Here is a 27,131-nt window from a genome sequence, read left to right on the forward strand (position 1 = left end):
ATCCTAAAAGGGGATTAGAAGAGATGAGTCCTCGTTTAGTTTTCCAGAACAACGGCAGAGGTAAATCTGGCTGCTCCCTTGGAGGGTGTTAAAGGAGGATTTCCTGGTGGGTGGGTCTCCCCAGTGGGGTGTTATTGTGCTGGCAGTGGGGCGGGAAGGAATGGATTAAGCAACTGGGGATGGGATATGGAGCCTGACAATGGATATAAGCTGGGGAGGGTGGAAAGCTGTCAGTGGGCTTTAGGAAATCAGGTTTGGTTCCTGGTTTATTCCTGGAGACCACACTGTTGCTCTCGAGCTGAGGATTACCCTTCAGAAATTCAGCCATGGCTCTGCTGGACCTCCTGGTGTGGGAGGCAGCCAGACTGGAGCTGTTGGATTTAGGGCACCCATCCACTGCCCAGTCCCACCCTGCAATGCAGCAATGCCAAAGCTGATAAGAAATGTCATCTCCTGCCCATGAGTCGCTCCCAGGTCCCACCATCCTCTTGGCTTTCTTGACTCTGTGCAATTTCTCTGCTGTGTTTCTTGGCTACGGTGGAATTTTTGGCATGTTTTCCTTCCAATCTGCATGTTTGGACTTCTATTCTGTGGGCATCACCACCACCCTCAGTGCTAATTTTGGGGGATGGTGGAAGCCTACAGAGAGTTCAGGGAACTTAGAGCACAGCTTAGCAAAGCAGAGCTGAGAGAGGCTTTCCACTTCATCCTGGAGATGCTATTTTGTTTAGAGAGGAGAGATTTTGGGGAGCAACTGTAGGGATTCTTCAAATTTCAGGACCTGAGTTTGCCCTTATTTTAATGCTGAGTGCAACCTGCAGTTGCTGGGGCTCAGAGTCCTGTTCAATAAATACATTTAAGAAGCAAAGTGCCCGTGATCTGCAGGTTCCCACAGTCTCACAGAGCTGCTTAGAGGTCAAACCCAGAAATGAGGAGCTCCCAGAGGGTAAATCCTACCCAAAGAAGATGCACTTTTCACCCAGGCTGGTTAACCTCAGTTGGGTTCAATCAGTTTTTATGGCAAGGCAGTTTGTGGACTTGTTCAGGTGAGCAGCTGAAGTTCAAGTCAGGTTTGGGTATTATCTTGGGTGAAGAGCTTAAGTTCAAGCTGTGAGGGCAGGATTGGCTCCCCAGCACCTCCTGGATCACTTGTGGCTCTCCAGTGTTTTGGGTTTTGGCGTGTGGTTGATGAGCAGCAGGGCTGTGCTCTGTGGGGGCTTGAAGCCCAGTATCAGAGGGCTGAGTTGCTCTGGGATGTGGTTGACCTGCTCAGACCATCTCCAGAGGAGCCCCCACCATCCCCTGAGGCACCCCTGGCACACCACTGCCCTGGACTCTCTGATGTACATCCCCTGTGGCTCACAGAGGGAAGAAGATCCACCACCCCACACTGAGGTTCATCCCAAGCTGTCTGATCCCAATCAGCACCAAGTTTAGCTCTCCTGCCATTTTAAGCCAGGCTAATTGCCTCAGCTGCCCAGCCTGAATTAAGAGAGCACCCTTCTCATTCTGGCAGGGTTGATGGAACCAAATAAAACCCTACAACCCCAGGAGTCACAAACCTCACAAAAGAAGGTGCAGCCCTGGATGAACAAACCAGCTCCAAGCCTCTTAAATATCAGAAGACCCATCCCTACCAAGAAAAGCCCAATATACTTCCAGCTTTTAGTCAACCACATTAGTGGTCAAGCCCATAAAATAGGCAAATACCTGCAGTTAATCAGAGTGTTTGACGCAGTGACCTCACGGAGTTGCAACACCAGTGATTAAAGGCTCTTTTCCAGCAGAGCTGTAATGCTGATACATAAATGGTTTTAAACTGCATCTACCCCACTCTCCAGACTTGGAATAACTCTTGTTTTTTAGCCAGCACCACTGTGTGAGGCTCGTGCCAGGGTTGTGATGGTGAGCGTGGCTCTCACAGCAACGTTTGGAAAGGATCTACGTGGAAAGCCAAGCATGGAAATATATTTGGGGTTCCTTAAAAACAACAAACAAACCCGCTAAATAAATGCCTTTTTCACTTTTCCTTCTCTGTGTTTTATGAAAAAAAAAAAACAACAACATTGGCTTTATATGAGGTCAATTTAAATATTTTGGGGAAGTCACAGTAGCTGTAACATGTTCTGGAAGCATCCAAGGTCAGGTTGGGTGGGGATCTGAGCAACCTGGCTGAAGATGGCCCTACTCTTGGCAGGGGGCTTGGACTACACGGGATTTGAGGGTCCCTTCCAACCCAAACCATTCTATGGTTCCATTAAGGAGCAAAAGCATTAATGACTGAGGGGACAGGAATGTTCTGAAGGTCAGTGGTTGGCTTTGGTTCAAGTGAGGAGATTTTAGGGAGAGTTTTTAGCTCTGGCATTTGTTGCATCGTGGATGGAAATAGAGGATCTCTAAGGTCCCCTCCAACCCAAACCATTCTATGAGTCTGTGGCTTGATTATTCTTACATATTGAATATTGATTATTTGATATGGATTATTTGAATCCTGGGGGCATGAACTGAGCACTGAGGTGGTGCTTTTCTGCTGGCTGAGGGCTTCAAAAGCTCCAGTGTCAGAAGCTCCTCTTAAGAACCAGCACAAGAAGGCAGGACCCACCGTCTTTCTCAGTGCAAGTACGGAGAATTTTGTGATAAACCATTTGTTATCCCCCTCAACTCTTCCCTGATCCACAGAGATCAATGACATGATGTGTGTTTGGACCAGAGTCATAATTAATAAACCCATAAACAGAACTTAAAAACCCCTAATATTTGCCCTCAGAATGTCTAAGTCAGCTCTGATGTGTTCAGGTGCAAGTGATGGGCACATTGACTGAGAAGTTCAGGTGAGCAAAATACAGAGAATATTCTGAATTTCTGATGCTGAGCAGAGTGTAATTCTAATATAAATCACTGTTTTGAGCACAAGCTGAACATCTCCCACAGACTGGCTGTGCTCCACAGAGTTTTCATTTGCCCCTCTCAAGATACATTTATATGTTCAAATTCATCTCTCAAGGAATCCACATCCAAAACACAGTCAGGAAAGGAGATTGGAGATGCTGCATGACCAGAAATACCTTTCTCCACCGAAACCAACAGCACTAAAATACGTTTCCACCTTTTCTTTCTTCTCTAAGAAAAACCTGTGCAACCTCCTCTTGCAGCATCTTCAGGACAGGACTCAGCATTTATAAAAGGGGAGATTAAGTCACAGATTTGGGGGTTATCTGTTGCAGCTCTCATTTTATAGAGTTGTGAGGCTGCTTTATGAATTTAGAAGAGTCCTTGGGTGATCACTGCTGATATTTTCCTCCCAGTTAAAGTATATTTAGGCAGATTCTTAGAAGGTTTGGAGATCATGTTATGCTTAAGGCTTGTAATAAGGGACAAAAAATTTACCATGCTGTGGGAAATTGTGGTTTGTTTTATTTTGAAGAGTTGAAAATCAAATGAAGAGTTTGAGTTTTTAGGCTGTTGAAGTGTTTTATCCTGTTCATGGCAGATTTTGCTGCTTGAGAAGATAAAATCATTCAGCCTCAATAATATCAACCCACTCCAATATTCCATAAAATATTAAAGGTACAGCAGTGTGCTCCTACAGTAGTTTAAGGATTTCCTGTTTTGGCATAAGATCACATTCAAATTAAAAAGAAGTAAAATGCCTTATTTTCAAAAAAGAAAAAAAAAAACCTCAAGAAAACCAAACCTGTGCATTTTTTTTTTGGTCTTGAAATTAAGGGGAACCTGCTAAACATCTCCATTTTTGATGCAGCTACCTTTTCTGATGGAAAACTGGCCCAGAAAGCAAAAATAAATACATTTTTGACAAGATATATAATATCTCCTAGGCTGGATCCTGCCTAGCCTAAGGGGTCTCCAAGTTTTTTATGGCTCCAGGTGAACAGAAACGTCTCCCTGTGCCCTCCCCACCCATTCACACTCCCACAACATCCCTGTGGCAACAGCTTCCCTGGGAAAGCAGCATGATTAGGAGAGGATAAACCATAATTATTAGCTATCATTTAATGTGATTTAGCACCTGGAAATAATGGAGAGGAAATTGTGCCAGATGCTTAGTCAACAAACTGCAGCCTTCCCAGGAAGTGTTCCGTGCAGCTTTACTGCCCTGTCCATCAAACCTGGGAGAAACAGTCATAAGTAGGCCAATAAAACTTCCCAAATCATGTTGCAAGAGCTGCAGGGCCCCACATATGACCTACTTTGGTGTCTCTCTCTGAGATATCCAGTCTGTGGTGGACTCTGTGGGAAATGGAGATGCAGAGGAAGGAGGAGCTGCCCCACTGTCTCCAGAGCCAGAAATGGAACCAGAACTCCTCTCTTTTTTGTCTGCCTTGCCCCCCATCACTGGTCCAGGCTGGCTCATGTGAGCTTTGTAAACTGTTTTTCTTCTCTAGGAAGGGTGAGATGAGTCACGAGGAAACAAAAAGTGAAAGACTCTCTCTGCTCCTCCAGTCGGGACCTGCACCCGGGGGTTGGGAACAGCTCTGCATTTCCTGGGGTCTGGAGGGCTCCCTGGCTTTCTGCTTGTGCTTTCACAGAACCATTCAAAGGCTTGGGTTGGAAAGGACCTTGAAGATCATCTCATTCCAAGCCCCTGCCATGGGCAGGGACACCTTCCAATAGCCCAGGTTGCTCCATGCCCCGTCCAACCTGGCCTTGGACACTTCCAGGGATGGGGCAGCCACAGCTTCTCTGGGCAACCTGTGCCAGGGCCTCCCCACCCTCTGAGTGAAGAATTTCTTCCTAACACCCATAGAATTCATATTCTATAGATGGCTTTACCATCAGGGTTTAGGGTCACCTACTGCCAAAGCTCCAGACCTCCCCCAGGGTTCACCATGCCACCTTCTACCTCCTTAAAAAACCTTAAAAAAACCCCACACCAGTTTCCTTCAAGCCCTTCCCTAGGGCATATCCAGACTGTGACATACCTACATCCCTCTTTATGGGCCCACCTTATGGGGTCTGCTGTGGGCAACACTCTCCAAAAGCACCTCTGTGACCCATGGGAGCAGGCTGAAGGTGAGCAGGAGGCACATTCCCTGATTGATGTCTTGGAGTCTGCTTCACAGAGCCCTCAGCTACCTCAGTTTCACCCATCTCATGCTGTTTTTCCAAAAAAAGGCCCCTCCTCTGCAGCACCTCCTGCCTACCCTGGCCCAGAAGTCCCTACCTATGTCAGCTGGGTGCTGACTCTCTGAATTTCTATCCCCAAAACCCTGCTTGCCTCTCTCTCCTGCTTTGTCCTCACTGCTCAGCCTCAAGTCATTCCTGCGAGCACCTCGTTCACGAGCACAACAGAAATCCAAACAACAAGTTTGGAGTCACAACAATCCTTTGGAACCATTCCCTCCCCTGGTGCCTGATCCCTGCCTCCTTCTTAACCCTGTGGATTTCTTGGGTCGTGAGTCCTTCCCTTGAAGGAGATGCTCCCAGAGGGATGGGGCTGAGGAAACAAGGAATGAGAGAGGTTGATCCATCAAGGGACAGGGTTCCTCCTGCAGCAGAGATTAGCAGGGAATGCACAAATCTGTGTCTTGCCAAAAATTCCTTCGTCTGCCTGTCGCTCCTGCTCTGCAGGAGACATCCCCATTCCCCTGCTGTGCCATCCCTTTGCAGGAAGAAACACACAGCGCATCTTTATACCCCCTGGTTTTCCTTTTGCTGCCCTGTCATATCTGCTCGGGGAGGGACGGGAGGAAATTCTCTGCCTGTTACACAGGAATCCAACCAGATGATCCCACAGCCCCTTCTGGCCTTAAAATCCCCTCGTCTATTCAGCCCTGCCAGCTCAGAGAGCATCTCACAGGGAAGAAAAGCCACATTCACAGGCCTCGGATCCCTCTTTGTCAGAAGACTTTGCTTGTTTGGGCTGTTTGGTGCAGGGAAGTGCGGGAAGACACGTTTGTCCCCTCGACCCACCCAGAGGACGGAGCATCCCGGCTCAGGACTCATCCCAAAGGGAAACCCACGGACAGCACGGTGCACCCCGGCTCAGGACCCATCCCAAAGGAAAACCCGGCGGGTCCCCCTTCCCCCCAGAGCCCAGGTGAAGGCGACCGAGCCTCCGCCGTCCCCGTTTCCCCCCTTGGCTCCCGTCCATGCGTGTGTGTGTGTGTGTTTGTGCCTCCCGTTGTGCTCCAAGGGCCCATTTGGGGCTGGGATTCTCCCGGGACAAAGGGATGCTAATCAGCTCCCTCTACTGTTCCCTTTTGTCTAGGACCAGCTCCCACGCTTGGACTTGGCACTCTCGGGGATGCGGCAGAGGGAGCTCCTTGTTGCAACCAACCTGAGCCCAGTTTGGGGAATGCAGCGCACCCAGCAGGGAAAGGGGAAGGAGGGGAGGGGGTGGAAGGAAATAAATCCATAACTCCACGCAGCCCGCTCCCTGCCAGCCCGGCGCATTGTGCCCGAGGCAGAAGTTTCCAGCGCCTCCCGCCACCGGTTTTGTAGCCACGGGCTGTCTTGTTCCTTCTCCCCTCCCCGATCCCCCGTCCGATGTTTTAGTCGCCAGGAAAAGAAAAAAAAAAAAAAAAAAAAAAAAAAAAAAAAAAAAAAAAGAAAAAGGCAGAGGAAAAGAAAAAAAAGCAGCATGTCAGGGTTGACAGATGAGGGTTGGTGCAGCGGGAGGTGGAGGGAAGCAAACGGGATCGGCTCCTGGAATTGCTGCCATTTCCTTTTCGCCATCACTCCTCTGCCGGGTTTGCAGCCCGTGTCTGGGTGTTGGCTGTTTACAGCTGTTTACACGGGCTGTCTCAGCTCCAGAGGCAGCAGGAGCCAGATCTTTATCCCGGGATCGCTTTGCAGGTAGGGAGGTGATGAGGTCAGAGCCTCTAAGAAACCCCGAAAAGAGCTGAGCCCAAGGAAGCCAGGCCACGCTCAGCCTCCAGCTGCACTGGGGATGGAGAGGGAAGTGCGACCACAGGTGATGTTGACCACAGTCCTCTGGTGCCATCCTTGCCCAGGAAGGTCACCTCTGAAGTCACAAGAGGCTGAAGTGACCCCTCTGATGGTCACCTGGCCCTACCTGGCTCCAGCAGGAAGAGAAGGAGCTCCTCCACTGGTATCCTGCTCCCTAAGGATGAGGGAGAACACCTTGGCACGTTTCCTGAGCATCTCTCTTCGCTGCCCTCATAACCTGTAGCTCCTGCCAAGGCTCAGTGGAAGCTGTTAATCTCCCAGCATGGCATGGGCTGCAAACCAGGGATGTGGCTGCAGCTCATCTAGACCTCCCCAAACTGCTTGTCACCTGCAATGCTGCTGCCTGGACTGAGTTGGCTACATAAATCCCAGTTCAGGAATGCTGAATACAGTGAATATGGCCTGGAACGTGGACTCAGGCAGTGCTGATGTGCTGCCCCATCCCCTGCAGGAATCCCCAGCTCCAAGCTCAACTTGCAGGGGCACTAAACACAACTGATGCTCCTGTCCCGAGCCAGGATCTCCCAGCCTTTTCCTCAGCAGAGCTGGCAAACCCCTGGCCTGCAGTATTCCTGCATCCTGACGGCTGAGAGGAGCTTGCACAGTCACATTTTCAATCCTGATCCTTCCAGTTTCCTTCCCCATAGGTACAGGGCAGAGTTTGTAGATCTCCGTTGTTGATACCAGGGCAGCTGCCCAAATTGCCATTAGCGGAGAGGGAGACGGGGTGTGGCTGGAAATCAGATCCTCTTGGGAAGAGTTTCATGAGAGAGCAGAGAGTACCTCCTACATGTAACTAACCTCCTGGATGGATCAGTATCTTGTGGCTTTCTGCTCATGCCTTACTTTATTGCAGCAGTGGAGAAGTCTGATCTAGAGGCAGGGAAAGATGGGGGGAAGGATTTGGCACGGAGATGCCAGAATGCCACCAGGAAAACGTGATGAGGTCTGCTAAATATCTTCATTTTAAACCATTAGGAGATGTTATTATGTCTTAAATAGCCTGTGTTCAGTGGTCCAGGAGGTCCTTTTCGGTACCATGTTGTTCCATTGTTAAAATGGCCTCTCCAACCACGACTGGATGCCAGGGTTGCTTCCTAACGGGAGAAAGGTGAGGGGTGGGAGCTCTTTGCCCCCCAAAACTGGGCCTCTGAGAAGTACACATGGAAGTCTGAGCCTGTAGCCCTAGGCTCCCTCTATAGTCAATGGAGAGAAATAAACATCTGGGCATGATTCATGTTCTCCTGAGATAGGTGTCTGAGATAGGTCAGATGAATTGCTCCCTGGAGATGCCGATTGCTCTCCACTGACTACAAAGGGAGCCTGGGGTGACGAGCTCAGACTTTGACATCTAACTTTGGAAGATGAGATCAGGCCTATCAGAGAGCCTGTGGAGAGATATTGTCATGACACGGCGAGAAAAAAATCCGGAGGAGACTCGTGTCTCCGAGGGATTATAACTGGATTTTAAAGCCTTGCTCCGTTCTTGCTAAATCTGGGGGGGAAAAAAAATCACTTGGATTTCACTAGACACAAGGTGGGCTTTCTCAATCACCTCATCCACAGGGGTAACAGGAACAGAAGAGTCAACCTTTACACAGCTTTGTTTTGTCTTTCTTGACAGAGACAACACACGGGGCTTATCCCCAAAAAGCCTGGAGTCCAAATTAAGCCTAACTTCAAAACAAGCCTAGTCCAAAATCAGCCTCACTGCAAAGGTAACAGTGCCCAGCATTCCACGTGAAACTGGATGTGATTTGAATGCCACATCTCTCAGGAGGCAGACAAATGCCTGCTCTGCCCTCCACGTAGTCCCTGGGAGCAAGAGTCTTCTCATCCAGAGCCGGTCTCCCTGGATTCCCTCAGTGATTGATGGAGAGATGTAGAAACTTCAGGGTGTGAATAATTTAATCCCAACTGTCTAGAGCACAGCAGATGAATCATGCCCTGGAGGACCCCAGCAAGAGATGGAACTCCTTCGACCTGTCTCGTTGTCTGGCAGAACAGACCCAAACTTTTGCTGGCCCACTGCTCTTCTGCACGCCCCAATTTTAACCTTTTAGGAAGTCTGAGTAGCAAAGAAAATGGTCAGTTCTAGAAGAGCTTTTCTGAGTCTAGCAAAGGGGAAATAAGAGTGGCTGGTTGTCAACACCAGAGCAGTGGAGGAGACTTGTAAAAGAGGAGGCTGCCTATCTCTTGGTGATGTGTCAAGGCAAGATGTCCCTTGGGAAGAGATGTTGTAGTCAAATTCAGATTTTGGGCTCATTCCAGAAGTCTTGAGGGGAAATTCTCCAGTCTGCATCACGCAAGAAGTCTGCCTGGATAATCTGACAGCGCTGTCAGGCCATAAACATGCATTATGTGCTCTGCTGTGGGAAGGAATGAGGCAGCTGAGATCCAGAGACCTCAGATCTCTGCCAGTAACACACTATTACTGCTACCCCTTTCCATTGTCCAGTGACCTTCAAAGGGATTGTTTGGTGTCGTTTCCTCAAGGACACTCTGACACCTTTATAAGACAGTGTCGTCTGCGGGGACATCGTGAGGGAAGAGAGCAGTAATTGTTTTGGGCTTTGTGGTCTCTCTGGATAGTATGACAGGGAGACACCATCCCATTCCATCCCACCTCGATTTGAGATGGAAGTGCTGGAAGGCAAGACACCAATGGGCTGCCCAGGGAGGTGGTGGAGTCACCGTTCCTGGAGGTGTTTAAGTGGAGACTGGATGTGGCACCAGTGCCATGGTCTGGGTGACAGGGTGGAGTTGGGTCACAGGTTGGACTCGACGACCTCAGAGGTCTTTTCCAACCTGGCTGACTCTGTGACTCTGGGATCACCCCAGTTTGATAACAGAGCAATGGAGTGGTGTCGAATACTCCGTGTCTCATTCCGTGCTCGTCCTGGGAACTGCGCAAACAGGAGCTGCGCCGAAAAGAGCATCCCTTTGCTGGGCAGGGACGGGATTAACCCAGGGGGGCACGAGCAGTGGGTCACTACCCCTGTCTTTGTGACTCCCGACATTCGCCTTCCAGCAGGGTCGGCGGCCAGCCCGTCGTTTCCGGAAGGAATTTGTGCCCCCGAGTCTCGGCATCACCCACCGGGCCCTCATTTGTCCGGCGGGGAGGTTGATCTGCGTCCCCAGAGGGAACATCCGATGGGTGCACGCACTTGACAGAGCACCGGGGGAGCACAGGCTCGTTCAAACCACCCCCCCCTCTCCACATCCCGATCCACAAAAAAGGGCCGGAGCAGCTTCCCAAGGCTGCACGAGCGCTCAAGTCTAATAAACAAGCCCCCGTCGGCCGGAGCTGAAAGAACCCGAGCCCTCCCCAACAAAGCATTTAATCCAGTTTGGCGTAACCTCTGACATTATTAGGGATCTCAGTGACCCTAATCCAATCAGATTGATTAACTAAAGCGAAGACCCCATAAGCTGACCCCCCTCTGGCCTCTGCTATTTAGTCCTGACCAAACAGTGGGAGAGTCGTGCCGTATTTACACCACAATGGGGCCGCGCTGAGAACCTGTTTCATTACAGAGGGACTTAAACTCCCATTACTCCATCAATGTATCATTCTTCAATAGTTCATTAAAAGCTGCTCCTCCACAATAACTATTAACCATTTCTCAGCCCAGCTGGCAGGTTTAGAGCCCCGGCCAGCCTTTAGCAGAAGGAGGTGGGAGTGAGTGAAAGAAATGGATGGACAAGGGCTCCCTTTTTAAATTTAAACGAACTGGGGGCTTAAATAGTTGGAGGTAATTTACTTTTATTGAATTGGGGGGGGGGGGAGAAGAGGGAGGAAACTTTTATTTTGAGGTCCTTTAAAGAGACAGGGCCGTGATAAGCTTTTATTGTGCGACTTCTCCTGAGTTCATATTTCTGCCCAGAGGGGTTTCAAAGACAGCTCTCGGAGCATTGAGAGACTCTAAAACTATCAACAGCCTCTCCAGTCCACAGAAGCTAAAATAAAGGCAAAATCACAGTTCCAAACATGTGGCACTGAAGTTTGAGTTTGTTAGGATGCACCGTTCACTTTCTGTTGTCAAGGATGGCGTGTCCCTCTCCTACATCCTCCAAAATTTCATCCTGTGTACTTTTAGAGGCAACTCAAAAAAATCTTCCCTTGTCCTTAGTAAACTGGGAGATGCAATGACTGCCTACAAACTGCCAAGCCTCTCAGGTAAGTGGCTGAGCATGAGCTGTGTCTCCATTTAAGGTCACCTTGCTATGGCCATAAATTTCTCCTTTCCTACAATACAGATGAAGAACCACATAAGAACATACTTTTTTTCTTCCTTTACAAATTACTGTTAGAATAGTGCAACTGAAGGGTCTTTCTTCTGTCCAGAAGCTGAGATTTGAACTTCTAGGGTACTAAAAATCACATGAACTGTGGCCTCTTATATATGACTGATAAAAAGATAGGCAGGTTTAGGTAGAGAGAAAAAGATCAGACTCACTTCTTTTCCTGTACAGGCATCTTGTTCCTTGCATTCCCAATAGTCTAGGCTACCCAAGACACCTATTCCCCAAATGGGAATCCCAAGGGATTTCCAAGTGGCACCTATCTGAATGTTTCTCCATGAAGCTGCACAGCTGCCCATACACTCCCAAGACCACAAAGGGGTAGAAAAACCTGGTTTCAACACCATGGGCAGGGACACCTTCCACTAGACCAGGTTGCTCCAAGCCCTGTCCAACCTGACCTGGAACAATTCCAGGGATGGGGAGTCCACAGCCTCTCTGAGCAACCTGGATAGGGAATGTTTATTCCACAACCAAGGACCTGCAATCCAGAGTAGTCAAACAGCTGGGTGGGATGGGGGGGTTCTGCTTTTCCTGTGGCCTGAGTGACTGACAAAGAGCTAAAGGGACACAGGGGCAAACCTGGCAAGTGTTGCCTTCAAACAACAGCAGGTCAGGATCCCCTGGACATCACTAATCCCTCATAGCCAAGCTCATCAAAGCCATTCCTGTTTAATTTGCGATTCATTACAGGATCACAAAATCCCAGAATTGTTAGGGTTGGAAGGGACCTCTGGAGATTAGACCTGGCTTAAAATATCTATCTATCTATCTATCTATCTATCTATCTATCTATATATATCTCAGACTAAATATAGTCTGAGCTAAAACATGTGGGATTTTTTTCCCCTTAAAAGAAGGATCATGGGGAAAAAGAGTCTGGTTTTAGATGAGATATCAGAATATGGCTCTTAAAAGGACCAGAGTCTGGTGACAGTTTGGCACTGCTGAATCACAGCTCAAGCCTAGCCCTGAATGAGCAATGAGATGCCACAGCAGCAAGGCAGCCTCAGCAAGATTTGGGCCTAGAAAGGGTTTCCTGAAGGCATTAAAACTGGTCCTTTTCAAAGGAAAAAGTGCAGACAGTCCGTGAGGCAACAGGAACATGCTTTAGGGGCTACTCTGGTTTGTGCTGAGGGAGGATGGGGGTCTCCCCTAACTCCAAAAAGAAGCTGCACTTGGATCTCAGGTGACTTAAAATCCAAGCTGCAAAATAGAGTTTTCCTTGCTGGCTTTCCTTCTCTCCTTTTCTCCTTCTCTCTTTCTGGGTAGGAGCTCAAGTATGTTCCTACCCTGGGGGATCTGCCGCACAAGAATGCGACCGAGCTGTTTTTTTCTTTTCACTCCCCCCTCCTGCTGTAGGTGAAGCAAAACTGAAGGGTGGTTTGATTCTCCCTCAAGGAACAACATTCTTCAGTTATGAAATAGTCCCAGTCTCCTTTCCCTCCCTGAACCTGGTTACAGAAGCCCTCCAGTCTCAGGCAGGGGCAGACCCTTCGTGCCGCCGCCGCTGTGGGATGAGTGCTTGGCACTTGTGGGGTTGGGGTTCCTTTGGGCAGCAAGGAGGTGAGGACTGCTGTCCTCACTCACAGGAATTGTTGCTATGGATGTGGGGTGTCTAATCTGAGACTCTCTGGAGCATGAGGGGCTCCATGTTGCCCAGAGAGGTCAGGGACTCACCATCCCTGGAAGTGTCCAAGGCTGGGTCAGACGGGGCTTGGAGCAGCCTGGGATAGTGGCAGGTGTAGAGGGTGGAACAAGATGATCTTTAAGGTCTCTTCCAACCCAAATCATTCTGTGTGTCCTTGAGGACATCCAGCCATGGGTTATCTGCTTCACCTCCTGCCTGTGCCCAGTGGATGTTCTTGGACAAGTCATGTTGTGTATGGGAAAAATATCAATTCTTGGCCTAATCCAGCTATAGGAGTGAGGTACCCAGAGCAGGGAAAAATGCCTGGAAAATGTTGTGGTGTGAGACTTTCACATGGGCTCACCCACGCCGTGGGTCTTCCAGATGATTATTTTGGGATGGTTTCTCACTGCTAAACCCAAATAGTGACATCAGAATGAAGCAAAGAGTCACGGGACAGTTTGGATTGGAAGGGAACTTGGAAGGAACAAGAAAGAAGGAACTTGGAAGGAAGGAGAGAGGGAGGGAGAGAAAGGAAGGAAGGAAGGAAGAAAGGAAGGAAAGAAGCAAGGAAGGAAGAATGGGCCCTTTTCTGCTAAAGGGAAAGGCAGAGCTTAACCCAGACTTCATGAGACCAGCAGGAGCAGGGTGGACTTTAAAAGACATACAAGGGCAAAGAAGGATAAAAAAAGTTCTTACAGGCTAAAATAGATTCCTACCAACTTATAAGGGAAAAGACCAGATACCCAGACTTAGCCTGGGGCTTAAATCTCACAGCACCCAACATCTTAGGGTGAAACATTTCTGAGAGTTCCCACTTCTGTCAAAGGGTGCAGAAATAGTTGCCTGAATTTTCCCCCTGTCTTAATTTGCCACGTTCATAAACAATGAAAGCAGAACCATTAATTGATGGTGATTTCCCCAGCCCTTTGATCTTCACTGTATTCCACTCCAGTATCAAAACTGCTGTTATCTGATAAGGCCAGTCCCAGGAACCATCCCCAAGAGCCCATCATCTCCCCTCTACCATTATCTGGAGAGCTGGAAATGCAGCATGACATTCCATGGGGTCAGGAAAGGAGTCAGACATCCAGCTTGGCCACTGCCAACACAATAATCCTTGTGTTCCTTCCCAGGGGCACAGGATGGTAGGATAATTCATAAAGGGACACTAGGAGGTCTCCAGTCCAACCTCCTGCTCCAAGAAGGGTCAGAGGTGACCCCACTCCCTGTGGGCACTCCCCAGTTCTCTGGGTCACCTCTGCAGTCCCAGTAGAGGTTTGAGGTGAAAACAGTGGTTACCTGGCAGTGGGGATTGGCTGTGCATTGGGGGTGGTGGGTGACCACCCTCCTGACATTGGGAAGGCCCCCAGATCCTTGCTATCCCTGTGAGAGTTACCTTCTTGTCTCTGCAAAAGACCCTCTGGATCAGGTTTGAAATGCTCGGGTGGGCTCCTGGGCCAACTCAATTTTCCCTGCCTGTATCACACACGTCCTTTGTCCAGCTCAAGTCCTGTCTCCTGACAATCTTCCAGAAGGAAATGAGTTCCCAGCAGGTTTCCCAAGGTCTCTGCTGCTGCTTCAACCACGGACGCTGCTGTTCCCGAACCCGCGGCGTCGCACTCACCTTTATCCAGCACGGGCCCAAAGATGGCCAAGCTGTCATTGACAGTGGTGCAGTTCCACCTCCTCCCTCGGAACTGGTGCTGACATTCCTGGATCCCAATCTTCACCCCTTCTGCCACGCTGGGCATGATCTCCACATAGTTCCGACAGAAGCGCAGCTGCTTCGGCACCAGGCCCGGGATGCTCCCGCAGAGGATGGGCTGAGTCCCCAGGGAGGAATACTGGTGACCAATTGCCAAGGACCTGGGTGGAGAAACAAGGAGAAAGGGGTACTTTCAGGCTGGCTTTCCCCTTGTTACTTGGTTCACAAGAACGGGGACAGAAAATCAGAGTCTTCGGTTCCTTCGCATTCCCCTCACCGGGAAATGTCATTTCCACTGTCACCCCGCTCCCCAAAAGCATCATCTCTGTCTCCTGAAGTTCCCTACAGGCCCAGCAAGGAAAGAAACTCTGCTTTTAATACCTTCCTTCCCTTTTCTTCATCCTCTCAAAGCCTTAACCCATCATTGTGCTGCTTCTTTCTAAAGATGCTCAGCTCATACAGAGAGTTTTCTTTAAAACCAGGGGGGTCAAACCTGAATTTCTTTCTTTGAGAGCCAAGCATACCTAGACAGGATGTTTTATGGGAAATTTTGGCAGTGAGGAAGCCCAGGGAATAGCCTGGGCAAAAGCACTTCCAGAGCTACACAAAGGAACAACACCAGCAGGAGAAGACACCAGTCTTTGGAAGGGAAACATCAAAAATTCAGGAAAGGGAACACCATCATTCTGTGGTGCTTTGGGTAAGGTGAGGAGGGTGAAATTAAAGCCAAACCAAAACAAAACCAACAAAAAATAAACCAAACACACCCCCCCCAATTAAACTTGAGTGCAAATTCTGTGCTCTGCCCAATGGAAGTCTTGGAAGGAGTGTCCATGAACCATCATGTTGGAGAAACCTGGGAGACAAACAAGTCAGCTCAGCAGATATGCAGCTAATTGGATAGATTTTTAAAGTATTCTTACTAGTGCTTCTAATAATAACCTTGATTCCTAAAACTGAAGGGATTTTTAGAGCATGATTTCCTTTTCTTCTAATTAAATCTCTTGATTGTCTTTTCTGCCCCGAATTAATGACAGAGAGGAACCTGCCTGGGCAGTGTGTATTTCTGTTTACATTCATTTTTGCCCTGTGGTTTTCATTTGGGAGCAGCCTGGTGTGTTTGGATTATCAGCAGGGCCATCAGGGAATATGCCTTCCCTCCTTCCCTCTCTTCTGCTCTGACTAAATGAAAGTACAACAATTCTATCATTGCTGAAGTTCAGATGAAAATTAACTCGACTTTAGCACTTCTCTAGGATAAAAGTGGTTTTAAAGTGTCTGTGCTGTTCATGGGAGAAGGGTCCTTGCAGCCACTTAAGTCCCTTCCTGGTGGGGACCTGGTCAAGAGGGGACAGAAGGGAAAAGGAGGTGGACATTCACATGGTCAGGAGCCACTTCTCAGTGGCTTTGTTAACTATAGACTAAAGCTTTACAAATCAGTCCTGTCCAGGCAGCCAGACATCAGTTTCTGGACTGATGACCCCAGGTAGGAGTCTAAAACCAAGATAATCAGCTCAGTCAAGAATGTGCCCTCCAGTAAATGAACTTTTAGGTGGACAAGGTAGGAGGTGCCTGGGGAAGCAACGGATTTTCAGCTGATTTCCTAAGCTTAGATGCCCCTTTCCACCTCGTCTGCATTTTTGGGAGAAGATAATTCCCACTTAACATTAGAGGACAATCCATCCTACCCTAGGGAGGGAAAATGAGACAAATAGCATGAACTGGAAGTGCCCCTCTCTTCCTACTGCATTAAAAGAGGGAGGAGGGCAGCTCCCCTTGAGCAGGTGTTCGTGTCACCCACCTTCTGATGTCTGTGACATGGACTCCTCCAGCTGATCCACCCACCCCAGCCTGCTTTTGTAACCAGCCAGTGGAGAGGAACAGACACTTCCACGTCACGGCTCATCTGCCCATTCCAGAGGTTTGCTCCGGGCTGAGGTGAATCATGGCCTTGCCCCCCTTGGCCAGACTGGATCAGTGGGGTATGTCTGCACCGTGGAAGCCTCCAGATGAATCATGCCACGATACCTCACAGCTGGGATGGACAAGTGCCTTGGAAAAGTCCCACCCAGGAAAGCTCTGTGGAAGTCCTCCTGTAGGAAGGAGGCAAATTCCTGCGGGAGCCTGCGGGAACCCACAGGAGAAGACCAAGGAAAGGACTCATTAAACTCATTTTCCCTCTCTAAGGGGCTTGATATGAGTTGGGTTTTCTTTTTTTGAGCTTTGGATTAATTCAGGGCACAAGTATTGGCAGAAAAACCTCTGTGAAATGAAGCCCATGCCAAGTGTACCTTTTTTTGTTTCATACAAAACACAGGACTAAAGTGTTTCTGCACTAAAGACACTTTCTAAAACACTGTTTCAGGCTTCAGGGGACTTGTTGAGCTTGTTGCCAGTGTGGCCTTGTTGGAAATGGTGTTTTTGAGGGCCACATATCCAAATTTCACTCCACTGAACCCCCCAAGAACCAGGATTGAGGAGGTATTTACAGGATTGGGAGGTAGGTGGTCCTATCTCTGCAGACAATGTGGAGAGATGCTTCAGTGAAGTCTCCAGAGAAAAGCACTGACTTGTCCCTCAGAGAACATTCCATTGACTGCAGAGTCCAGAATGTGGACACTTTCCAGTGTCTTAAGTTAACTTGGAAACATCTGTAGATTTTGTTTCCACATCAACTACAGTCTCCAACATCCTTCCCAAAGCTTTCCAAAGCCCTCTGTCCAATTCCCAATAGAGTATCCTCTCAGACAGAATCAACCTCTTGCAGGCTCCATCATGCTGAGAAGACAGAAGGATGTTTTTGAGCTGTTTCAGTAGGATCTGGTTGCAGTTTTAGGATTCCAGCCTCATAAACTTCAATCATATGATCAACCAAACTGATGTCTCTCTCTGGGGGGGGTTTTTTGGTGGTTACTACACTGGTAGAATGAAAATACCAGTCACAGGAAGAGGATTTTATAGGTTGGTGCCCTCAACTATTTGTTTCCGCTGCCGGGAAGATCGTCTACGATTAAAAAAAAAACCCCAAACATAAAATCATGTAGAAATACCTCTAATTGCTTTTTCCCACTGCTCCCTCCTCAACCCAGCAGGGAAACAGTCACACCTTGCTTTGATCTGAGTTACAGTCTGGGAAGTTTAATCTGCAAAAGACAATCTCCAGCAAAGAGCCTTGTTCTCAAGGTGTCGTCGGGCCCCGAGACAGTGTCGTGCAAATTCAGCGTTTCGTGGGGGAGTGTGCAGTCCCCTGACTGCCAGCTGAAGGCACAGGCTGGAATCTCAAAACATCTCCCCACGAGCAGTGGCTCTGCTGGTGAAGAGAGCTGAGCCCAGGCTCACCTGCACACTCTGGGGGGGTGATAACATCTATCCGAGCACCCTCTTTTGGTTTCTGCTTGGCTTGCAGCTGTAAACACTTTCTCCCTCTCTGAAGTCAATTAATCTTTTGGAGAACCCAGTTCTTTCAGCTCCCCTGTCATTATTATTGATCACCAGGTAGGAACCTTATGAAACTTCCAACCTTCTCCTCCACCCAAAGGAAAAAAAAAAAACAACAACCCAACAACAACCCGACAACCAAAACCTTTAGAAAAAGATTGGGAAAGTCTATAAAGATCAGAATCTCATTTCAGTGTTACTCAACCCTCTAGTAGCTCCCATCATTCATTTTTTTTCTCACTGTTTCCAGTGATTAAACCTGTCATTTGCATTTTTCCACTCTCCTTCTCAACCATCTCCTGCATGTGGGTAATTCTGAAAATGTGGTGTCGAGAAGTGGGTCGAGTGTCATCTACTGTGGCCTAACCAGGCATCACCTTCAAATTCCTTAAGCACCAACACTTCCTGCACACACTGATACCAACCTCTTCTCTCCCACTGGAGAATTCCTGAAGCAGGAATTTTACAAACACACTCATCCCCCCCCCAGAACAGGCACTGCTCAAGTCTGAACCGAGGGAAAGGGTCAAAGAGCTGTTCCTTTCCAACCAGTTAGGCTTTTTCTTCCCATTAGCACAGGAGGAGCCATGAAAACACTGTTCTGTATGTCCACAGCCAAAGTTCTTGGCTTATCTTTAAGCCCTGCATGCCCTGAAGTGTTTAATTCAACCTCCAGTGTGCATTTTTCTTTGCCAACACACCTAGAGAGCTCTTCATTTCCCTTATCTCAAACTGCTCCTTCAGCAGAGCCGTTGTAAATAAAGAACCTGGCCACCTTCTTCCTAAATTACATGTACCCTCCCTCCTGGAATGGATACCCCAGCCAGGTTAGGAGGGAGAAATATGCAGGAAATACCTGCTCAGAGCTTTTTGAGAAAAAAAAAAAAAAAAAGAAACCCCTTCCTTTCTGGATGCCCTTGCTGTACAGCACCACTCCACCGACTCTGAAAGGTCACCACCTTCTCAGCACGGCTGTCAAAAGTCCTTGACACACCAGGAGCAGCGTGTAGGGATTCATACACCTGCTTCTTCCTGAATTCTGCTAGTCCTGAACCCTGCTGGGGCTCTGTTCATCTCAGAGAGGCCTTTTGCTGGCTCCAGGTGCTGCTGAGAACGTCCTCAGTGGACGACCCCGGCGCGGGTAAAATAACTTCATCTCTGATTCTTGTAGGATTATTTACAATTTATTAATGCTGCCAGGGTGTAACTTGCCTAATGACCTGGCCTAAGACCCAGACAGCCCTTAAATCCCCACCAAACATTGGGAACTGAGCACCAGCAGTGACTTTGCTCCCTTTGTCTTACACAGATGTGAGGTGGCAGCCAGCCCTGCTGAAGGAGTTAAGTCAAGGGATGTCCATATTCTCTTGCAGGTCCCTTTTCATGGGATCCCCCTAACAGCAGGATGTCCCACCTCCTCCAGATCCTTCCTTATAATCCATTCAGCTTTCCAGAGGTTCAGCTCATTCCCTGTTCATTTTGGCTGCCTCCCTAGGGGGGCCACATCCCTCGGAAGAGGAGCCTCAGCCACACAGGGAAGGAGGGGACAAGCTGTGCAGGGTGGTCTAATAAGAGCAGTCTAAAAAGGTGCATCTTCACAACATACCCTTGGTCTTATGACCCTAAAATATTGAAATTGAGGAGGTGGGTGGAGAAGTCTCCATAGGTTGTGACAAACCATAAGGAAAACCCATCAGGGGTTGTCTCACATTTCCTGGTACGAGCCAGAGGGGCTCACAGGGAAGCAGGTGATGACCAGGCCCTTAATCCATCCTAAAGCATCCCAGTTAGACCCTCTGTGGTGCCCATGGGCTGGTAAAGTCCACGAGCATGAACTTCATGTATCTGAGGCTGCCTAAAAACACATTTTGGGGGAGAAATGAGCAACTAGAAGGCTGTGAGGTTTCCAAAAGCCTCCCCACCCTGACATACAGCACAGAGGAACTATGGAGCCCTCCTAACAAGGACAACCAGAACCTGGGAAGGATATCCCAGAGGGAGAGACCAGGAGCAGGACATGTAGTTGAGCCTACTGGGTCTTTTACACTCTCACAGCAAACATCAAGTCTCCATGAAACTCCTCTGTACAGACACAGGAAGGACATGGAGCTGCTGGAGCAAGTCCAAAGGAGGGACACCAAGATGATCAGAGGGATGGAGCAGCTCTGCTGGGAGGAGAAGCTGGGAGAGTTGGGATTGTCCAGCCTGGAGAAGAGAAGCTTCGAGGGGAACTAATTGTTGGCTTCCAGGACCTGAAGGAGCTACAAGAAAGGTGGAGAGAGACTGTTTCCAAGGGCCTGAAGCAACAGGATGAGGGGGAATGGCTTCAAACTGCCAGAGAGTAGGTTTAGATGAGATATTTGGAAGAAATTCTTCCCTGTGAGGGTGGGGAGGCCCTGGCACAGGTTGCCCAGAGAAGCTGTGGCTGCCCCTGGATCCCTGGAAGTGTCCAAGGCCAGGTTGGAGCAACCTGGGCTAGTGGGAGGTGCCCCTGCCCATGGCAGGGGGTGGGACAAGATGATCTTGAAGGTCCCTTCCAACCCAAACCATTCTGGGATTCTGTGACTCCATGACTTGAACCACCAGCCCAGGGGCCAGGTGGGTGGTCAGGCAGAAAAATATAATAATATTTCTATTTTCACTTAATGGCATTGTTTTTCACAGGAAAATACCAATATTCAAGCACATATTGTGATTATGTCTCTGGTTTTCTATGAAAACAAAACCCAGAGAAATTTTAGAATGAAAAGAAAGGAAGAGGAACTTGTCACACCCCATCTTTTTAAGAGGAAAAGGAAATCATTCTGCCAATTAATGTCCTCCTGGATGGAAGTGATTTCCTTCTGTGATATTAGAACTATTCCAAACCCAAGCAATGGCAAAAATGTGGACAATAATGAAATTTTTAATTAATGTTTCAGCTGAAAACTTGAAAACCACTTTTGCATAGATCAGCAAAACAATAAGTTTAGCTCTAGAAAACATGAATCAAGTGACTGATTCTCATGAAATTTTTTTGGGGGGTTTTAGGGTTTTTTTTTTGTTATGTATTAGTAATCAAACCTAGGCTAAGCAGTCTAATTACAGAAAGGACATTTTCATTCCGAAATTATGAGTGTCTGTACAGTGATTACAGTCGGGTCTTCAGCATTTGGTCTGTGGGAATCTCACTATTGACAGTCCACTTCTAAGAGCTAAGAAATCTAAGAACTAAGAGAACTAAATCTAAAAGAACTAAGAAATCTAAGCCTGTTAAATAGGTGAAATTCACTGTGCAGGCATCCGTCCTTCCAGAATGTTTTCCTTCCAGCCTGGAAAACAAAAAGCCTGCAACCTCCTGGGTTAACTGTTCCTGTCAGACACCTCTTTGCTCATCCTGAAGCCCAGCACAAGGGCTATATTTAAACCCTCTTTCTCTCCTAACCCAGAGAGCATGTGCCTAATTTTGTGGCTGATCCTGCGAACGCACGGGCACGGAGGTAACTTTTTCTCCCACAACAATAATGATTCCCTCACCCTTGCCCTGTATTAATAACAGCCCCGGTGACGATGAGGCAGCGGTTGGATTTCTCCAGCACCTTTCATCAGAGGATCTTTGGAGCGTGGGACTCGGCTCACCCCGCTTTGACCAGCGGAAAGTCGGGCATCCCGGCCAAGTTCTCTGCCTCCTGGAGTCCAGGGAGCAAGATCAGCATCTCCAGAGGGCAGCTCGGCCCATCCTGAGAGAGATGCCTCAGATAGGGGGGCTGAATCACTGCAGATGCCCAGGAGGCACCACTGGCTGTGCAAAAACCATGAGCATAAACTGGACACCTTTATTTTTATTTTTTTTTTTGGCAGAAACCAGGAATTTCACCCTTTTTTTTTTTTTTTTTGCCTAATCTCAGAAATCCCTGCAAGAGGAGGCCAAGGGAAGTCTTTGCTGTCTCTAAGGTGGACCACAGTAGCTTATTTATAGTAGTTTGAGTCTGGATTTGAGAAATAACGCGCTCGGTGGCAACTTCAAGTGGATGCTAAGAGAGCAAAACGTAATTATCTGAGCTGAGGTTTGGCCAGGACAGTGAATTCCCACAGGAACTGAGGCACCGACCGCAACACTCAGCACCTTCCACTCTGAGTGCAAGAGAACTTTGTCTTCCCTAAGGATCTGCAGAACAGAACAGGAGAGGAGGGAATACAAGTATTAACAACCCAGTTCCTTGGAAAAAAAGTCTTTGGAACTCTTTAATTACCCAGGGCAATTAACTCCTTTGCCGTAGCTGTCATCTGAAAAACAAACCCATCGAGCAGGAATAATGGCCCCTCAAACCATGTTTTCGAGCCCGGACCCAGCTCGGGGTGACCCCGCCGTTGTTTCCCTGCCACATCCCCGCATCTGGGGCTTCTCCCCGGAGGTCTCCCCGCCGGGATCCACCTCCCTGCAGCTCCCTTTATCTCCCAAGAAGTGCCAGGACGGCGGTGCGAGGGTATTAGAGGTGTATAAAGCCCTTAACATTTTAATCTGCCACCTACACTGCAGTTTATGAGCGCCGTAAATCTCGTGGTTATAATGAACTCATCTAATGATATTGCTGATGGATAAATTCACCCGGGCTGAGGAACAACAGTTACTTGCAAATGAAAGGAGAGCAATTTAAAGTTTCGTGTAAACACCTTTGCTGCCTCAGTTCTGAGCTCTCCCAGCCTAACCCCTCTCAGGGTTTCATGACAAATGGAAAATATGTGTTTGTGAGGCAACGACTGGCTGGCCTGGAAAGGAACCTGCCTCTTTCTGCCCAGCTTATGTAACTTGGGCATCGGAATGAAGTTTTAGGGGAAAATACATGTAATTTTCTGGGTCAGGTGTGTTAAATTAGGGGAATGGAGGGAAGAAATAAAGCGCTGCATTAGGCAGTGAAAAATGCCTACACAGTGTAAAGGTATTTAGACTCCTACTATGAATTTCAATAATAATTAGGAGTGTGGCTGGTTTTAATGCTCCCAGTTCCCCCCCACACCCCCTAAAGCATCCCAACTTGAACCTTTTTTAAATGATCAGCAATATAAAGTACATATTGTGGTTTCCAACCTCTCATTAAGGCTCATCCCCCTGCGCTGAGGTCTGGTCTGGGCTATGTCAGGGCTAAATACCTGGGAGGACTGGGCTCAAAGACCTCAGATCCCTGCAAAGATTGGATTTGGACTTCTAAATTGCTTAAGTGCTTAAGTGCTCGGGGGAATTTTATCCTGAAACTCCTCAGCGACGAAGCCAATTTTGAAATGGGTGCGAAGGTTTGGGGTAAGAACAGCGGGGTTTTCACTGCCCACTGCTCTATCACAGCAAGGTAATCGTATTTTCCCCCCTTTTTCCTCCAAGAAACACGTTTTGAACCTGCATTTGGTGGTGTTAACACGCAGTTGTGCACACACACACATACACACACAGAGAGGTCTGCGAGTTCCTCCTCTGGCTTTCACTGAGTCATCAGGCTCCCCAAATGTGTGAACTCACGCTATAATGTTCTCCCAGAAAAATAACAAATTGATTTCATTTTTACAGGCTACGGCATGCTGTATAATTGGAGACACTACCTTGTCAACTCAGACCGGTCTGACCCGACCAGAGACATCGCTTACAGCTGTTTACGGAGCCATAAAGTTTCCTCCTCTTTGTTTTTCCTTCCTTTTACTCTCTCTCTCTCTCTCTCTCTTTATTTTTTTTTTTCTTTTCCCTCTAATGAATCCTACAACTACTTTTTGTTCTGGTCACAAAGTGCCAGTTAAGGAAAACGCAGGAAGTTTTGGTTTAGAAAAGCCCTTCAGTGGGTGCTCCACTTTTAACACCGGAGTCAATGGGACTTAAGCACATATTTAAACCCCGAGCGTGTGTTTAAGGACTTTTGTTGCACCCAGACAGTCAATAAGGGACTTGCTCTTACACCTGTGCCTGCTTTTTTTTTTTTTTTAATTTAATTATCGATACCAAATTAAGAGGGTTTGATGGAGCAACCTCAGGGATTGTTTCCTTTGGAGACCCACAGCACAGCTCCAGTTGCATCGGGAATTTTGCCATTTCTCCTCGTCGCTGTGTCCAGACCCTGATCATCCAAAGAACACCAAACTCCTACACTAATTTATCTGCTCTACAGAAACTGCCAGGAGGACTGGGCACAGGTTTTTTTGACAGCACAAAAAAAACCCCACCCTGAAATCTGCTTTTCCCCTATCTTATGTCGTGTAACACATTTGCCAGGCGCTCAGAATAAGCTTGATTTTTTCTGGCCATTGTGAAAATACAGTTTTATGGAGGGTGGGTTTCCAAACTATTTTACTCTGTGTGTGAATCTTTTAGGTTTATCACAAAATACTCAGAACCTCCAACCTGAAGTGAAATAGAACCTCAAAACTAAAGGGAAATATTTTGATTTCTGTGGGAAAAGGGTTTCTGATCATATCCTTGATTTTCCTGCCATGGAAAAGTTGCTTCACTTTGAACTAATGAACTGGAAAAAAAAAAAAAAGATCTCAAACCCAAAAAAGGGCTTTTCATCTAGTTGCACTATCCATCAAAATACCTTCTAAGTACTTTGCAATAAATTACAGTTGTGCTTCCTTTCATATCTTTCATTCATCTTGGAATCTGCTCCTCCTTTGGTCTGAAATGTCACAACGTTCATTCAATCCCTCTGAAGGGCTCAAGGACTGATCAATTCAGCTGTTCCAGAGCCAGACATAGTTATAAAGACAATAAATACAATTTACACTCTCTTTGAGAACCATTTCTGTACGGAAGATGGGGGAATATTTATCTGGATCTTGACCCGAACATGGGAAAAGAACATGAGTTGCTCAGGGAAGAAAACCTTCCCTCCAAAAACACATTGAAGCTGTTCAGGTGTGTATTTCCTTTTTTTAGGAAAATATAGAAAGCATCAGAGGGCAGAGACCTCCTTATCTTCCCCTTCCCTCTCTTTGGGAAGAGCTGCAGCAAAAGATGACGACAAAAAATCCACATGGAGGAAGGTCACGAGGAACAACCCAGCCCAAAGGGAAATCAACACTTATTTAGCACTAAAACAACAAGACTGCCATGAGACCAAAGCTCAAATATTTTTTGCTGCCTATAAAACTTTTTTTTTTACTTTTTTTTTTTCAAATGAAGCAGCAATTTCTGCTGCAAGAGAACAACTGCATTTTTTTTTTTTTTTTTTTTTTTTTTTTTGCAAAGAAACTGCTTTGCATGGGAAAAAAATCCTCATGGCTCCTTGACATGTTTCAGCTAGATCTCAGGAAAATTAAGGAGGTACAGACTGATGAGTCGCTCAGAGGTACAGGAAAAATGCCAGTGGATGTCCTGGCATTTGTATCCACTCTGAGAGAGAGAAAAATTCTCGCTCAGAGATCGTCTCACTCAACTGAAAGAATAACAACAGCAATAAAACCTGGTGCAGAGGAAGAAGAGAAGGATTCACCTTCCTTTACAGCACTGGTTTTACCACTGTTTGGGGATAACTCCTGTCTACCAAAACGGATGCATTGGGTCTCCTACAGCCCCAAATTCACCCCGGTGTGAAGGGAACAGGCAGGGAGGTTTCAGCCATAAGGCAGCTTAATTTTCTTGGGTTGCTGAGCAAAACCCCTCCATTTCATACATTTATGGCAATGACCTAATGTTAAGTCAAGGTTTTACAATCTGTTTTTGAGATAGGAAGCCATATATATAAAAATATATATATATATATGTATGTATTTAGATTAGGTGTTAGGAGGAAATTCTTGACTATGAAGGTGGGGAGGCCCTGGCACAGGTTGCCCAGAGAAGCTGTGGCTGCCCCTGGATCCCTGGAAGTGTCCAAGGCCAGGCTGGAAGGGGGTTGGAGCAACCTGGGCTAGTGGGAGGTGTCCCTGCCCATGGCAGGAGGTGGGACTGGATGAGCTTTAAGGTCTTTTCCAACCCAAACCATTCTGGGATTCCATGACTCTTAATAACGGGCCACCCACCCTCCAAGGGTCTTCATATCTCTTGGGTGAAAGAAGGTGATTTGTGTGAAAAGCTCTTCCAATCTTTTGAGTGATTAGGCAACAGACCTGGTCTAAATTCCATCAAGTCATCTGGAAAACCATGGCACCATGTGTGCACCAGCAGACAGCACAGACAAGGACTAGACTTTCTCCTCAGACTCCTCTCCCTGAACTTCCAGGAGTCTGGTGTTCTCACACTGGGAGCTGCAGCTCAAAGAGTTTCTTCTCCAGGTGACTCAGCAGATGAGGTGGTTTGGTGTTCCTCAGGAGAACAGAACTGTTCCCCAGCACAGAGAGTGGGATTGGAGAGCCAGGACTGGGATGAAAAAGGCTGGAGATGGTCAGGCTGGTGAATGGGGAAGAAACTGGTGTGAGAGAGGAAGAATCAGAGTCATAGAATGGCCTGTGTTGGAGGGGACCCTCAAGATCGTCCAGTGCCACCCCCTGCCATGGGCAGGGACACCTTCCACTGGACCAGGTTGCTCCAAGCCCCATCCAAACTGGCCTTGGACACTTCCAGGGATGGAGCAGCCACAGCTTCTCTGGGCAACCTGTGCCAGGGCCCCACCACCCTCACAGGGAAGAATTTCTGCCTAATCTAAATACATATATTTATATATGTGGCTTCCTAACCTAATCTAACCCTACTCTCTGTCGATGTGAAGCCACTTCCCCTTATCCTGTCACTCCAGGCCCTTGCAAACAGTCTCTCTCCATCTTTCCTGTAGCTCCTTCAGGCCCTGGAAGGCCACAATTAGGTCATCCCCAACCCTTCTCTTCTCCAGGCTGAACAATCCCAGCTGCAGGTAGGAGAGGAAGGATTTTGAGGAGAGAAAGTGGGAAGGGAGGTGCCCTTGGAGCAGAAGAAACCAACCCAAATGTCTGACTCGGAGGATGAAATAAGATGCAGGGTGAAGTGCCAACCCCCCCTCAGTGCTGGGGGCACGGAGCCTCCGGGAGAAGGACCCGGGAATCTCCTGGGGAGCAGGAGCAGGAGCAGGAGCAGCACCTGCACATCCCTCTGTGTGCCATCTGAGCACTAATGATTTCTTTCTGAGAGTCAGAGAGCTGCAGACAGGCTGCCAGATAGTGATCAGCTCGTGGAGGGGTGATCACTAT

General features: G+C 47.9%; 1 protein-coding gene across 1 annotated transcript in view; it reads right to left on the reverse strand.

The window, feature by feature from the left end:
• Positions 1-27,131, reverse strand: part of LOC127462230 (protein Wnt-3a) — an 88,368-nt gene that overhangs the window by 24,433 nt on the left and 36,804 nt on the right. The window contains exon 2 of the mRNA XM_051770683.1: positions 14,493-14,734. Coding sequence (XP_051626643.1) covers positions 14,493-14,734 — 242 coding nt within the window. The remainder of the gene's footprint in view (positions 1-14,492; positions 14,735-27,131) is intronic.

This window comes from Manacus candei, unplaced genomic scaffold (genome assembly GCF_025592945.1).
Source record: "Manacus candei isolate 608988 ecotype Guabito, Panama unplaced genomic scaffold, ASM2559294v1 h1tg000122l, whole genome shotgun sequence".
NCBI lineage: Eukaryota > Metazoa > Chordata > Aves > Passeriformes > Pipridae > Manacus > Manacus candei.